Here is a 16263-nt window from a genome sequence, read left to right on the forward strand (position 1 = left end):
AATAAGGCCTTCCCAAGAGTTTAATTTAGGAGAGAATCCCAAAGGGCATGGATGGGTAGGGATGCTGCTTTAGATAAGTGACCAGACAACAGTGAGGGAGTTAGGCAATCATCGCTCCTCAAAAGCCTGGTCTTTGCTTGGCCATTTCTGGAAATTTACAGGTACCCAGGGATAGAATATCAAAGGATTCACTTTTACGTATGGCAGGGAAGCTTTTCTGATTCCAGTTCAGACTGGCAAACAGGCCAGTCTGGAGAACTGATAATAGGCAGACACACTTAAAGTCATGTGAAATGGGAGATAGAAGGTGAGCTATGCAGGAGGGGAGGAATCTCACAAGATCTAAGATGGGGTGCTCTCTTTTTAGATGGAAATAGAAAGGTGGAAAAGAGATTCAATGATAAATATCAGAAGGTTAGAGGGACTTGAGGACCTTATTGTCATTTAATCCCGAAGCGGGGCAATCCAACTTTGTGGAGAAAAATACCCAGCACCTCCATAATTTTCTTTCTCTTGTCAAGTTTTAGGGTGGAGGGCACCCACAAACATTCACTTCCCGAACTCACAATTGCTGGGTCAGTTCAGGGTCAGAAATTGGAATAAATGTTCTCCAGCCAGGCTAGACTGGTGCCCCCCTGGGGCTTTTATGAGTTGAATTGATGAACTTTGATTCACGATGACTGGTTAGGGGTTATTCAGTTCCACAGGAGAGAGGATGCCCTGGTGGGGGGCTCCCAGGATTTTAAGGGGGGTCCTAGCTCCTCTGGAAACATGGGTTGGCACTCCCCATGATCAGATCGGCCCCAGCTATTGCACGCATTATTCTGAATACACCAAGTCACCTCTGTGCGTTAGAAGCTATTCACATCTGAGAACAATTTTGGCTCCACCTTAAAGGCACTTATTATGGGCCAGGTCCTCTGGTGAAGAAGGACGCGGAGGAAACTGAAATTTTCGGGGAGCCAGAAAAGGCATCTTTCCAGGTCAGGCGCTGACTCTTGTGAAGTGAATAAACTCTTCTGGGTTCTTCTGTGCATATCTTCCCTTGAGAGTTGATGCAACTCACTCTTTTCTCCCCAGAGCAGTTCATTCCCCTGGGCCTGTGCCATCATCACTAGACTCAAGTAATCAAGCTGCTCAGTGTTGGTTTATACCCGCCCCCCGCTTCCCGATCCCGCTAGCACTGTCCTTTGTTGCTGAGACTCCAGGTCACTTTGGTCAGGGCACCCAGCCAGAGGTCTGCCCTCAAAGGCCCGGGGCTCTGACAGGTTGCTGCAGGCATCTCTGTCCTGCCTTTCTTAGGAGTTGAAAGAGCTCCTCGGTCCCCTTAGCGCTGATAGTGGGTTTTTCTCTTTTTCAGCTTCAAGTGGATGGCCAGCATGGTCGAGCCTGCCAACAGAGTCGCCGCTCCTGTCGTGATGTAGGCCACGCCTAAGAAGATGTTGCTTCCGCCGCTCCAGGTTACCGTGGACAGGAGCACCCCTTTCTCCCCCTTGAACCTGGTGACGGGGAAATCTGAGCCACTGTTTAAGGGAAATATGGTATTGAGGACCCCCGATACCCATGCTCCCATCCCCATCGTGCTTCGCTCTCTCTTGGGTGCCAAAGGCTGAGGGCACCAACCCTGGGACACCCACTCGGGAGCACCTGGGCATGCTGGGCTCCCCTCCCAAGGAGACCCTCTTCCCCTGAGACGGCTTTGGGGTGCTTTACTACAACCAATGAGCCTGGAAAACTCGATAAAGCGATGAACTTTTTTTTTTTTTTTTTTGTGGTGGGAACCCCAGAAGAGAGTGCAATCAGTACAGCTCTTCAAAAGGCAAGCAGCCGCCCTGGGGGGAGTGTTTGAAGTGGGGTCTTCTATCATTAGCATTTTAATGATGTCATGTTAATTGTACATAAGGCCTGGGGATTTTCAACATCTGGTGGTTTTTGTAAACCAAAATAATAAACAAACAAAGGCGTCACATAGCAACGGCATGGGAGAAAGCAGCATTTCCCAGCAAAACTCTTGAAAGGCTTCAAGTCCCTTGGCAACATAGTATTCAAAGACTCCAGGGGACTTTACTGGAAATCAGCCTTGATTTTTCTTTAGACCCACTGGCCCTCAGGCCTTCTCTCTGTTTACCTGCCTGTGAGGGTTTTTCTTTCTCTCAGGCGTTATACACTGATGTCACCATCACTGATGCCCCGCTCATAGGAGGGATATCAGGCCTCTTCATGAATGAGAGGTTTTCTGTAATGCTTACTCAAGCACAAACACATTGGCCACAGCCCTGATCAAATGAGGTTGCCCTCAAAGTCCTCCTGGTTTTAGCGGTGTCCATGAAAGCAGTATGGCCTAGAGGACAGAGCACAGGACTAGGCGTCAGGAGACCTGGGTTCTAATCTTGTTCATAGTTCTCTGTGCAAAATGGGGAAAAAAATAACTGTTCTCTCCCCCGATTAGACCACAAGCCCTAAGTAGGGTGGAGACTGGGTCCCATCTGCTTACCTCTTGTTCACCCCGGCGCCTAGTACTGTGCTTGCCCATAGTAAGCGCTTGACAAAATGTCACAACTATAAGGAAGGCCAAGGCAAGGCAAAAGGATACTGTAGGATATGGTGAAGCTGTAATTCCCAGCAGGAAGGCCCTCAGCAAACTGTTGGATTCGGCTGAGGCGGCGGTAGAGGTTTTTGAAGGTGGGGAAGGCCGCCACTCGCATCCAGACAATGAAGTCGTCGTTGGTGAAGCCGTTGTTTTTCCAGTCCTTCTCATCCAGCTCGTAGATGGGCTTGTTCCAGTAAGGAGGCCTAGCCGTCCCTGTAGGGGGACGGAAGTGAGGAGGGAGGAGAAGAGCGGTCAAGTCATCAGTCAAGTTGTGCCTAGCCCCGTGACGGGCTGAACACGAGTGGCAGCTTTCCTGTGTTCTTAAAGGAATACAAGAAGAAAGAACACAAAGATCAAAAGTATTTATTGAGCACTTACTGTGTGCAGAGCCCCGTACCAAGTGCGTTGGGAGAGCCCAATACAGTATAGTAGGGTAGAAACCGATGCTACTGGAATATGGAGGCCCAGAGTCTACAGGGTGAACAGCACAAACGCACACGCACGGCTAGTCTCCGTTCCCAGTAAAAACAACCGCAAGTTACCCTTACCCTTCTAACCTGATCATCTTGTATCTATGCCGGTGCTTAGCTCTGTGGTTTGGCACCTGGTAAATACTCAATAAATACCATAATTATTTTTATTATTATAGTTGGCATAAGATACAAGTAGTCATGTTACCAAATCTGTTCTACGCAGAGCACATTTGTCCAAGAAGCTAAAAAACACTGTAAAGACATCATCTTACATCACTTTCCAACACCCTTAGGGGACAGGTAAATAATGAATATTACCTGTTCATTCTGCAGCTAGGGAAAGTGAAATAGAAAGGAGTCAAAGGGATTGTGTCCAACCTGATTTGCTTGTTTCCACCCCAGCGTTTAGAACAGTACCTGGCACATAGTAAGTGCTTAACAAATACCACAATTCTTTTAATGAATTTTAATGAAGAAGAGATCTCAAAGGACTCAGGTTGATAACTGCATTATTACTTGTTCACAATTGTAGCAATAGTAGCATGTACTGAGTGCCCTCTTGGTGCAAGATGCCATTCTAGGGAAGTACAGAACAAATAAGCAACACATTCCCTGCCCACAAGAAGCTTACACTCTAACAGGGAAGCTGAACGTCAAACCCGATCAAATGAAAAAGGTCATCCTGGGGAGCTTGGAGGAGAAACCAGTCTCTTCCCAGCTCCCCACAGCTCCTGACTCGTCTGTTGCTTCCTTTGGGGAGCAGCCAGTCAGCTGTGGAATGGTCACGAACTCCCGAAGTACGGACGGAGATTCCTTTAAGCCACCAACATCTTTGCTGCTTAAAGTGAAAGGCAGGGGGCTTTATGCTAAGAGTTTCTGGAGTCTAGTTCATTCATTCATTCATTCAATCAATCAATCGTATTTATTGAGCGCTTACTGTGTGCCGAGCACTGTACTAAGCGCTTGGGAAGTACAGGCTGGCAACATATAGAGACAGTCCCTATCCAACAATGGGTTCACAATTAGGTCATCCCCACAGTCCCTGTCCTGTATGGGGCTCACAGTATAAAAAAGAGGGAGAACAGGTGTCCCCATTTTACAGTTGAGGAAAATGAGGCACTGAGTTCCACTGCCTCTCGCACTGGCTGCGGGTTCCCAATTCATCTCTGTACAGAACACATGGTTTCACTAAGGGACCCTCTCATCATCTAAAAGAGAAAGACCATTAGGACTTCTCCTTGGAGGAATTACTAAAATAATTACAACTCTGCTTGTGCTCTCAAAATTGCAATAATGATCCAGCCTCATCTCCCAAGATGGGGGTCTTTTGGAAAAGGGGCCAGATTTCTCTGTGACTAAATCTGTTTCACATGCCAAAATTCTAGCGAACAGCTGAAGGGATGTTTAGGTAACAGCATGCCGTTTTGTAGAACACTGTTGCCGTTTTTAGCAAGATACAACTTTCCCCAGGCCCACAACACCTCCTCCAAAATAATAATAATAATAATAATAATAATAATAATAATAATAATGGTATTTGTTAAGCGCTTACTATGTGTGAAGCACTGTTCTAAGCACTGGCGTGGATACAAGGTAATCAGGTTGTCTTACGTGGGGCTCACAGTCTTAATTTCCACTTTACAGATGAAGTAACAGGCACAGAGAAGTTCAGTGCCAAAGTCACACACCTGACAAGTGGCAGAGTCAGAATTAGAACCCACGACCTCTGACTCCCAAGCCCGGGCTCTTTCCATTAAGCCACACTACTTCTCTAAAAGAGGGGGCCTGGTCCCCTTGAACATTCTCAATAGAAAACCCATTTGTGGGATTGAAAAATCCTCAAAGACAGTGTACCCCTACTTTTCGTCCTCAGAAAAGAGACTTTAGCTTAGGGAACCTTCTAGGGTTTTTAGTCTAAAATCTGTCTGAGAATATTTTATATTTTAGGCAGCTGCCTCTATGAAGCAGGCCACCTTTTAGATAGGTTTTACACTGAGAGCTTGCTGGATGTGTGACCTTTGGCAAGTCACCTAACACCTCTGGGCCTCAGTTTCCTCACTTGAAAAATGGCAATTAAATATCTGCTCTCCCTCCTAGACTGTGAGCTTCGGCTGGGACTGTCTCCGATCTGATCTGGAAGAAATTCAAACCTCAGGAAATTCCCTATTCAAAAATGAGCCCAAAATTTCCCAAACAGACAGGATCCCCATTCCCAGCCATTGCCAGTATTCTTGCTCCCACTGTTCAAGTTGAGCAGACAAAAGGCAGGCTTCACTGTTGTGTCATCTTGAATCCAGAAGGTTGAGAGCTGTATTGTATTGCTGTATTGTACTTTCTCAAGCGCTTAGTACAGTGCTCTGCACACAATAAGTGCTCAATAAATACGACGGCATCATCCTGTATTTACTAGAGTGCTTACTGCAGAACTTGGCACAAAGTAAGCACTTAGACACTATCATCATCATCATTATTAGAGCCATTCTACCGAAAAGGAATACTCAGTTCTCACTACATATTTTGGATAAAATGGGGTTAGGAAATCAGAGAATGTTTTCTGATAACACACATCTTTCAGGCAAGGCTGTAACACGATGTTGGCCATGATACACCGACACTACAATGCACGCTCTTCTTAACGAGAATGCAACCTTGTGTTTAGGAAGACTGAATGCTCACTACTAAGTGTGGGCTCTGTGGGATATTCACTTTCCTAAAGTTATGTGAGGGGAGGAAAAGAAGACTGGAATTTCCTTTCCCCCTGACTGAGCCTGGCCCCAGAGTGGACTCTTCTAGCATGCTGACAGCTCCAGATGGACTCATCCTTCGCCCAGCATCCTAAATCTCCCATAAGTTAAAGGGCCAACGGGAAGAAGATGGAGATGCTCCTCCCCTAAATGATAACCTGGAAGAACCTGAGAACCAAATTGGGTGATGGAGATGCCTCCCCCCACCCATCCTCTCGAAAACAGATCCAAACCATTCTGTCAGGGTAAAGAGTGTTACCTGCAAAGGCAGCGGACAGGTTTCTGGACTTGGGGTTTTGGAACTTCACGTGCTTATCGGTCCACCATGTAATTCCACTCTTCAGCAATGGGACTGTGATACGGGTGGAGTCGTTGGGGTGGTAGAAGAGTAGGATGGTGTCTGTAAGCAAATCACCTTTAGGGGCAGGTTACCTTGTGACCCCTGGGAAACTGAAACAGCCACCCAAACCTCTGAGCTAAAGAAATAATGGGAGGAGATTTCGGACAATGGCAATACATCATAAACGTTAGGAGAAAAAGGCCATTCACGTAGAAACAGGTGAATTCTGCTCTATTCCCATCCTGGTGAGTACTGTTTGACTGGGTGGAGTCTTCCACCTTGGACTTTTAAGGACCCTGGTATTGGTCTTCATGTTTAATTTCCAAACCCTGTGGCCAGGTGTATTCTGGAAAAGGGAATAAACCCAGGCTACAGCTGGGCTGCTCGGGTGGCCATCTGCACAGTTAAACAGCTGACGCTCCAGGAAAAGGCTTGGGCTTTAAAAGAAACTTACCGTTGAACATGCTGTTGGCGATGGCACCACAAGGAGAGATGGGGGTCCCATTGGCATACGCTGTGAAGGGGGCACAGGTGCTCTCGACCTTCTGGATTCAAGATGACACAAAGGTGAAGCCTGCCTTTCGTCTGCTCAATCTGAACGATGGGGGCGAGAATACTGGCAATGACTGAGACTGGGGAATGCTGTCTGTTTTTGAAATTTGGGGCTTATTTTTGAATAGGGAATTTCCTGAGGTTTGGATTGCTTCGTGTGAGCACAATGGAGCGTGCCAATTGTCTCTGAATAGGGAAGACTTCAAGACAGGACCGATGGGGTTAAATATCACACCCAGAGGGCCGTCCCCAGGGAAGTGCTCTTCCAGAACGGGTGAAGAAGGCCACGCGGTCATCATTTTCACATGACTACAGCCTATGGCTCACGTCCAGGAAGAGCTGCCACAAGGCTTTCCTTGGCAGGGAGTCCAATTTTCTCAAGAGCAAAATGGCTTAACCCCGAAACGGCTCAAAGCTTCCAGTGAGAATGGGCCTCAGATTGAGCAATGCACACTTGTCCAGTGAGGTATCACTAGCAACGAGCTTAAGTTCTGTGTCCCGTGCATAAATGCAGACGGTCGGTCCTTGGCTGTATGCTATCGTGTTTGCAAAAAAGGCCAGGAACTGTTTTCACTTTTGCCTCCTTGTCTCTATTTGTTCTCACCCACAAGGGTGAGCTCTCCAGGCACAGTCGACTGGTTAGTTGAGTTTAATTTTGGTGAGGCAGATCATTTTGGGGGACAACTTTTCTAGTCCTCTCCCATATGTGGGGCAGATGGGTATTTCTAAAAAAGAGATAGTGGGGCTGCAAGCTAGGGTGAGGTGGGGAGCAGCAGTGGTGGCTCAGAGTTAAAGCAGGGAAATTAAGGGGGTGCTGAAGTACAGAGAGGATAGGGCAGAGGAGACACCTGTGGGGGTGACGAGTTTGGGGTGCGGGGAGAAGGGGAGTACTGCTGAGCAAAAGAAAGGGAAGTAAAAGAAGGGCAGGGTGGGATTTGTGGCATAACTGCCTGGACAGTTGGATAGGTATAGGTGGATTCATGGCATGACCGCTTTTCCTCGGTGAGATGCCCATTTCACAGAATATCAAAGCCACGGTCCAAACAGCATGCTGTTCACCCCATGCCTATTGGTGGGGAAAGATCCCATTCATTCATTCAATCGTATTTATTGAGCGCTTACTGTGTGCAGAGCACTGTACTAAGCGCTTGGGAAGTACAAGCTGGCAACATATAGAGACGGTCCCTACCCAACAACGGGCTCACAGTCTAGAAGGGGGAGAGAGACAACAAAACAAAACATGTGGACAGGTGTCAAGTCATCAGAATAAATAGAAAGAAAACTAGATGCACATCATTAACAAAATAAATAGAAGAGTAAATATATACAAGTAAAATAAATACAGTAATAAATCTGTACAAACATATATACAGGTATATTCCCAATTCTTCCATAATCCCAGCCCTGAGTGCTCTCCCTGGCCAGTCAAGTACAGGACAAGGACACCGTCCTGGGAGAAACAACATGACCTATGGAAAGAGCAAGGACTCAGGAGTCAGAGGACCTGGGTTCTAATACTGGCTTTACCATTTCCCTGCTGTGTCACCAAGGGCAAGTCATTTAACTTCACTGGAGCTCAGTTTCCTCATCTGTAAAATGGGCAGGCCATACCTGTTCTCCGTCCCACTTAGAACATGAGTTCCACTTGGGAAAGGGACTGTTGCTGAGCTAATTATCTTGTACCTATGCCTCTGTTTAGTAGCTTAGTACAGTGCTGGGCACATAGTAAGTGCTTAACGAGTATCATAATTATGACTTATTATTAGCATTGTCTATCTTGTATCTACCCTCAGTGCTTGGCAGAGTACTTGGCACATAGTGCTTAATACCTCGATAATCATATGTACATATACACACAAATGCCCACCAACAATCCAGTGGAAACAATGCAGGCTTACCTTCACGTTTTCTCCCAATAGCTGGGCGTCGCTTCTGGATATGACATATCGACGATGGTTCTGATAGAAGTTGTGCAGTTTGTAGTACAAGAAAACGTTACCCTGGAGGGAAGAAAGACACACGGAACAGGGAATAAGAAGATAAAAGTGAGGCATTAGTGAGTATGAACAAGAATGATATGATGGCAAGGAACTAACTGAGGAAATAAAAGACCCTTTCCATCCAATGGATCTCCCAATAACCGGCCAGGGTGAGTTGTCAAATCCCAGGGTAGCCAGCAGGTCTTAAACTGCTAAATTACCCTCCTTGTGCTAGTGTGAGGACTGCCCCGCTACTTTCGGCTTTCTCTCTTATCCTGTGCATTTTTCACATCCAGATTTCATTTTCCCCATTTCCAAACACCAACAGCAAGCTTCTGTCTAAAGCCATGGATTTTTCTAAACAAATCAGAAAACAGCCCTTAGGATGCCAGTGCAGGTACATGAGAAGTAGCGTGGCTCAGTGGAAAAGAGCCCGGGCTTTGGAGCCAGAGGTCATGGGTTCAAATCCTGGCTCTGCCAATTGTCAGCTGCGTGACTTTGGGCAAGTCACTTAACTTCTCTGTGCTTCAGTTACCTCATCTGTGAAATGAGGATTAAGACTGTGAGCCCCCCGTGGGACAACCTGATCACCTTGTAACCTCCCCAGTGCTTAGAACAGTGCCTTGCACATAGTAAGTGCTTAATAAATGCCTTCATTATTATTATTATTATTTAGGGTGCAAGAGTGTAGGATGGTCATTATTCCTGGGGGTGAAAGCCTCTGATTCAGCACCCCAACAGAAAAGAGAAAGCTGACCCCCTAATTGTCTCAATGTGTCCAAACTGGAGGCTGGAAGGACCATAACGACCCATGGCCTGCTTTCCCAAGCAGTGTGATTTGGCCTTGGATCAAAAGGACTCCATTACCTGGATGCAGCCAGGTGATGGCTTTGAGCAGGGGCGGGCTGCATACTTATTCTCTGGACTATAAGCTCCTTGCTATGGGAAGCAGCGTGGCTCAGTGGAAAGAGCCCGGGCTTTGGAGTCGGAGTTCATGGGTTCAAGTCCCGGCTCCGCCAATTGTCAGCTGTGTGACTTTGGGCAAGTCACTTCACTTCTCCGGACCTCAGTTACCTCATCTGTAAAAATGGGGATTAAGACTGTGAGCCCCCCATGGGACAACCCGATCACCTTGTAACCTCCCCAGGGCTTAAAACAGTGCTTTGCACATAGTAAGCGCTTAATAAATGCCATTATTATTATTATTATTATTGTGGTCTGGGGTCATGCCTACCAACTCTATTGCACTGTACTTGCCCAAGTAAGTACTCCATAAATCCATAAAAATTGACCGACTGATTGATTCCCCAGTAGCCTGAAGAGCTGGAACCAACTGGGCTGAAGGAGTGTCCAGACCCTGAGTGTTCATCTCCCTTTCCTAATTCCCACTCCCTCCCCATCCCCTGTCCCAGAAGAGCAGCACCACTTCCTCCCCTTGCCTTGAGAGACATTCCACCTCCGTATCCTGAACCTCCTGGGATTCTGGGGTCAGTAAACGGGAGTAGTATCCAGTCCCGGGCTCACCTGACCCACAGCAAATAGAAATTGCTGAGTGGGAAGGTTAGGAAGCCAAGGTCAGAGGGTAGAACCTTCCTGCTTCCCACCTAAACTGCTGACTCCTCTCATCAGCTCACCCGAAAAACGTCATACGCTCTTTTGAATATATAAACAGGGGGGTCGTTTACTGCTGGCCCAACATCCAGATGATGGGACAGACTTTACGTTTTCTTTGGAAGCTGGACTAGGGGTGCTCTTTAATCCAAGTTTGGGGGCCGTATAAATGGGAAAATAAAGAGGCAGAGGACACGCCATACTAGGGACGGAGGTGCTGTAATAGCATGTCTCCGCTGATCCCTTTTCCCCAAGATTAAGGTCAGAAAAGGCCTTCACAACAATCACTTCTCTAACTATCGCTGGTGGCAGGTGAGCTTTATGGAGCTTCCCCTCTTTAAATCCACTGGCGCTCAAGGCAGTTTTTCCTGGTTTAAATACAGGGAGGCTTGCATGGGTTTGCTCCCTTGCTGGTTTTTCCACCACGAGAACTATACTCTAATTAGCTCACTGAATGCCCTGTGATTCCCCTAAATAGCTGGTTGGGTTTTATGGGGAAGTTTTTCCTTGCAAGAAATGGTTAGCAGCTGGTAACACTTCATCTGATTCTGGATCTACAAAAGCACAGAACTTTCAGATGGTGACTGCAGCCAATTTCCCTTAGGATTTTTCTTCAAGTAGAACTAATTTTGACTTTTGGGGGCAATTTGGGAGGAACAGAAAGCCCTCTGTGTTAAAAGCAAAGATTTTTTTCATCAGGGGACTTTTGTTGGGCATCACCTGGCTTGAATGCCTGAGATTTCAGTGTCTTAGGAAGTAGCAGGCTCAGTCGGAATAATTTGCTGTTAACTCAGAAATGTGACTTTCTGCCGTCCTCCCCCTGCACCCCTGGGACTGTTACAAGGCAAAGGGGATAAAAGACAAGAGATGCTCCTGAGGAAAGAGCTCCTGCAAGTTCTGGTTGGGGTGTTACAAATCTCCAGAAGGGTAACTAGGGTCACTAGCTGGGAAAATCGGGGGTGAGATGGTACGTGCCCAATCACAAAGTGGCTGTCAAGGAAGACAACTAATATATGGCTTTTCCATGGATCCTTGGTTGCCACGGTCCAAGTCTGAACATTGTGTTGGATAGACCACTGGTCAGAACTAGAGGATTGCATTACCACTTGGTCTGACAGTCTTATCACTGTGGTATCTGCTAAGTGCTTACTATTTGCCAAGCAACGTACTAAGCGCTGGGACGGATGCAAGATATTCAGGTCCCACATGGGGCTCGTAGTCTGAATAGGAGGGAGAACAGCTATTGTAACCCCATTTTGTAGATGAGCGAAATGAGGCACAGGGAAGTTAAGGGACTTGCCCAAAATCACACAGCAGGTAAATGGCGGAGCCAGGGTTAGAACCCAGGTCCTCTGCCCCCCAGGCCTGTTTTCTTTCCTCTAGGCCACGCTGCTTCTTCTGACCTTGAAGGTATCCCAGGAGCTCCTGCTGAAGAGGTCTGTGGGATAGTGAATGCCAGCTGAACCAGGAAGGAAGAATATGTGCTCTCTCAACTGATACTGGCTTCAGCTTGGAGTTGGATTTGTGGGAAGGAATGGAGAACTAGTTATTGGACAGGATGGGCCATACGGTGGGGAAAATGGGTGCCAAGGCTCTCGCGGGTCATGAGACACATCCTGTGCAGGCAGCCTCTGTTTGGGAGGCAGAGCTCTCGCCGTGGGAAGGTCACTTCTCTGCCGCGGATGGACAGCCCTCTCCTCCCACTGGTCCCCGGCCGTAGTTCTCCAGAATCGATCCTCTCCCCATCTGCCCTTCTCCCAGATCTGACTGAGATGGGAAATATTGCTTGTGGAAGAGGGAAGAAAGCATCCAGTGCTACCAAATTTGACCATTACCATTGGTCAAGAGGCACTTGACTCACTAGGGGCAATTCGCCACAGGGAGAGCTCAGGCCCACTCCTGCCAGAGCCTGATGGAGAGACTCCACAGCTGGAGTCTACCAGGGACCACTCAACCTGTGAGGCCTGGGATGGATTTAAATGAGACACTTGAAACTTAGGAGACCTAGGAATGATGGTCAGTCAGTCATATTGGCTGGGTGTTTACTGTGAATGATAGGGTAGAAATGTCATCAGAAAGTACATTAACTAAGGGCCAAGGCTAGTTTTCTTCAGGGTATATACCTATGGATGCAGTCAGGCTGTGAAGGAGTTAGGGAGGGGAAGCTCTGTCTTCCTGGAAGTTCTCAAATAAGGTTTGGGATTCTTGATTTCCATTTACCTTCATTTTCTTTGAAATGGAGAAGGGGATGGAGCAGTCGCACTCTTTCTCAAAGTTAGAAGAATTTTCCCGCAACTTGGAGCAATTTGAGCATATTTCCGTGTAATTTATCTGTTGGGCAGAAAAACAAAGCAAGGATGACTTGTTATTTAACGGGTGAGCACACTGGATTGCCTAAGATGCAACTCCTATGCCCCCTGGGCCTGGTGCAATTCCCATTCAGTATTTGCTCAGCCTATTATTAACAGTGCTCTCCCCACATCCTGAGACATAGCGTGCCAATAAGATGTCTGAACTCAAGTGCTGCTTCTGCTATTAACCCTAAACAAGCCACTCACTTTCTCCTCCTGTTCCCCAATTTCCTCATCTATATAATATCTAGATCTAGCTGCGGTTTTCTTGCTCAGTTGTCAGCTTCCTAATGAAACAGTGACCCTGACTACAGTACGCTCACAACACGAATGCTAAGGCATCAGGTAAACAAACTGCCTGCACTTCATCAAGTTATCCCTGTGTCTAAATAACAACAGTAACAATTAGAATTGAGGTATTTGTTAAGTGCCATGGTAGTCAGTGGGCAGGCAATTAAATGGCTCCCGCTCAGCTCGACACCCTCAGCCATTTAATTAAAAGAATTGTGGTATTTGTCAAGCACTTACTATGTGCCAGGTACTGTTCTAAACCCTGGGGTGGAAACAAGCAAATCAGGTTGGACACAATCCCTATACCACGTAGGGTTCACAGTCTTAATCCCCATTTTAATCCCCAATTTACAAATGAGGTAACTGAGGCTCACAGAAGGGAAGCGACTTGCCTAAGGTCAAGTGGCAGGGCTGGGATTAGAACCCAGGTCCTTCTGATTCCCAGGCCCATTCTCTATCCATGCCACTTCTAAGCCATTTCTTCCAGTTCCTTGCCCATCTCATCTAATTCCCCCCTGCAGGGCTGCGGGCTCACTCCCACCCCGACTTCTTGATCCCCTTTACCCACCACCGAGCGGATCACACCTCAATTTCCTGGACACTCTTCGCGGAGAGGATGAGGAGGATGCCCATGCCCAGACAGAACCCGCCGATGGTGAAAAAGCCCGAGAGGACGGTCGAGGCTGTGAGCACAGGTTTCCAGGCTGGCAACTGCTGCTGCTTCAGGGCGGTGTTTTCGGGACACTTGGAGGTAGGGGTCCCGGCACCGGGTCCGCTTGCCTTGTCCTTCATCCTGGCCTCCCGATTCACGAGGAAGCTCCGCTCCCTAAAAGCTCCTGTATCGCAGGAACCTGCCTGGCCCAAGAAACCTTTTCGTTGGTGCTTCCTGACCCCTGGCTACTTCCTGGTGTTATTCATTAACCGGGGACGCACTGGGGCCCGGGCTCAGCTTGGCACACCTCAGGAAGGGCGTGCCGGCCCACTCCAGCTCCGCCGGCCTCTCTGGGTGACCTTTAGTCGGGCTCAGGGGGTCGGACCTGCTGGTGCTTTGTCTGCCGGCCTCAGACTCCGCTGGTCAGCAAGCAGCCTGTGAGAACTGCACTCTGGTAATGGAGCATAGCTGCAGGCACCGGCTGAAACTGCATTCATGAAGCCTGATTTCCCACCATCTTCCCGGACAGTCCGCCCCCTGAACACCGGCTCGAGAGTGAGCGAGAAAGACCACTCCAGCCCCCAAGGCCGTGTTTCTGTCCCGGTGGCTGAAGCCGACATAGAGGAAGACGGGTCCTGGCAACTTCCTTCCTAACAGGATTCAAACCGGTGGGGGAGAGCAGGGATGGACAGGCTGTCCAGTGACATCAATTCCCAACTCCATCAGCCTTGGCCATGGGGTCAGGAACAGAAGGACGGGTTGTTCTGTTCATGCATAATCCCCACCCTCAAAGTGAGGCCAGTTTCCTTCTCCTCCTCCCCTAGTCAATCAACTAATCAATCAATAGTATTCAATGAGTGCACCCTGGATGCAGAGCACTGCTAAGCATTTGGGAAAGTACAGTACAACAGAGTTGGTAGACACAATCCCTGCCCTTAAGGAGGTTATAATCTTAGCCAGACAACCCTGTAGTCAGAGCACCGAACAAGTACTGGCACTGGCAGATTAGCCTTCCCAGCATCCTTCACTTCCTGCAGCGGAACTGCTCGTGAGCTCATCGGCTATCAGACAATAAGGGGAAAGAGGAGGATGTGAAAAAGGCGCAAAGTCACTGTTGAGATTATCGACCCTGTAATAATGGCAAGTGGTCTGCATGGGGTGGTTTCCATTTTTACAAAGGGCGTATTAGTCCACTGAGCATCGCTCCTAGCAGATGAAAACTATCTCACAGGAAGCGGAAAGAACACTAGACTGGGAGGCAGGAGACCTGGGGTCTAGACCCAGCTTCCGCCACTTGCCTGCTGTGTGATCTTGAGCAAGCCACTAAACTTCTCTGGGCCTCAGTTTCTCCATATGTGCAATGGGGATAAAATACCTGCTCTCCCTCCCCCTTAGACTGTGAGCTGCATGTGCTCCGGGGAGCCGATCATTTTGCATCCACCCCAGTGCCTAAAACAGTGCTTGGCTCACAGTAAGCACTTAACAAATAATATTATACATTCTCTGTACCATATGTTAAACATCACTACCCGACTCTTTAATCTTTGCTAGAGACTGTGACTTTGTCTGACCCGATTATCTGGTATCTACCCCAACAGTTAGTACAGTGCCTGGCCCAAAGCAGGCACTTAAATACCGTGACTATTACTAGAGTAATTCAAACTATAACCTCACAATATTAACCTTAAATTTTGGTACCCTACACTATAGAAGGAAGTCCACTGGAAAACATTAAAAACCAAAATCGATAACAAAATAAAAAATTCAAAAAGCCTGCTTCAAGTTATTTCTCCACCCTAGCTGGGCACACAGAGGCAGAGGCAGTGACAGAGAAGCAGCGTAGCCTAGTGGATACAGCACAGGCCTGGGAGTGAGAAGGACCTGGGTTCTAATCCCGGCTCCATCACTTGTCTGCTATGTGACCTTGGGCAAGTCACTTCACTTCTCTGGGCCTCAGTTACCTCATCTGGAAAATGGGGATTAAGACTGTGAGCCCCATGTACAACAGGGACTGCGTCCAACTCAATTTGCTTGTACCTTGTTCAGCTCTTAGTACAGTTGCTGGCACATAGCGCTTAAAATAGTACAATGATTCTTATTAGATCGGGGCTAGATAGAGATGAGGAGACAGTGGACCCCGCTCCAGCCACCATTCTCCCTCCCATCCCATCCAGACCCATGGCTGCCACTATTCTCGTGGCCCCAAGTTCGGCAGGAAAATGGGATTGCAAGGCAATGGATGGGAAAAAGGAGTTGGAGAAGGGCAGCTGCTGCAGCAGCAAATACAGCTAAAAAAAATGAAATATGATTGATTCTAATTAAAGGTATCACAGAGTGTGGTTAAGGGAGGGCCAAGAGGGGTCCCGAAAAGCCTCCAGGAATAGGAGAGGGTGGACCCGGAGTGAATTCATTTACCAACGGCGGCTGGGCATAATGTTAGAGTGCACGGAATGGTCGGCTAAACGTGGCCGCCAATTAGATAGGGCAGGGCAGGAAGGGAATTGATTTAAGCAATTCAACATAACATCAGAGGTGGAGTTTAGGAATCCTAGGGCATGACAACAAGCCGTATTACATTATTATATTGTGGGGCTGACTGGACTGTGGAGTGCTTGGAAACTGGGGTGCAGCAGTATTGCTTTCTGTTTCTAATCCAGAACCGCCTGGTCTGGAACCCCAG

General features: G+C 47.8%; 1 protein-coding gene across 2 annotated transcripts; it reads right to left on the minus strand.

The window, feature by feature from the left end:
* Positions 1-2: 2 nt before the first annotated feature.
* On the minus strand, positions 3-13886 carry LOC119945242 (cell cycle control protein 50C-like). 2 transcript variants are annotated; one of them, XM_038766335.1, is made up of 7 exons: positions 13517-13872; positions 12510-12620; positions 8598-8699; positions 6602-6692; positions 6067-6207; positions 2594-2803; positions 3-1515 (listed from the first exon to the last, which is right to left on the minus strand). In XM_038766335.1, exons 1-7 carry the CDS (start codon positions 13721-13723, stop codon positions 1328-1330), a joined length of 1050 nt encoding a protein of 349 aa, XP_038622263.1. In that variant the 5' UTR covers positions 13724-13872; the 3' UTR covers positions 3-1327. The 2 variants fall into 2 exon arrangements, with proteins under 2 accessions (XP_038622263.1, XP_038622264.1); XM_038766336.1 differs by lacking the exon at positions 6067-6207 and having other exon boundaries at positions 13517-13886.
* Between the last annotated feature and the right edge of the window lie 2377 nt (positions 13887-16263).

Source organism: Tachyglossus aculeatus, chromosome 24, assembly GCF_015852505.1.
Source record: "Tachyglossus aculeatus isolate mTacAcu1 chromosome 24, mTacAcu1.pri, whole genome shotgun sequence".
NCBI lineage: Eukaryota > Metazoa > Chordata > Mammalia > Monotremata > Tachyglossidae > Tachyglossus > Tachyglossus aculeatus.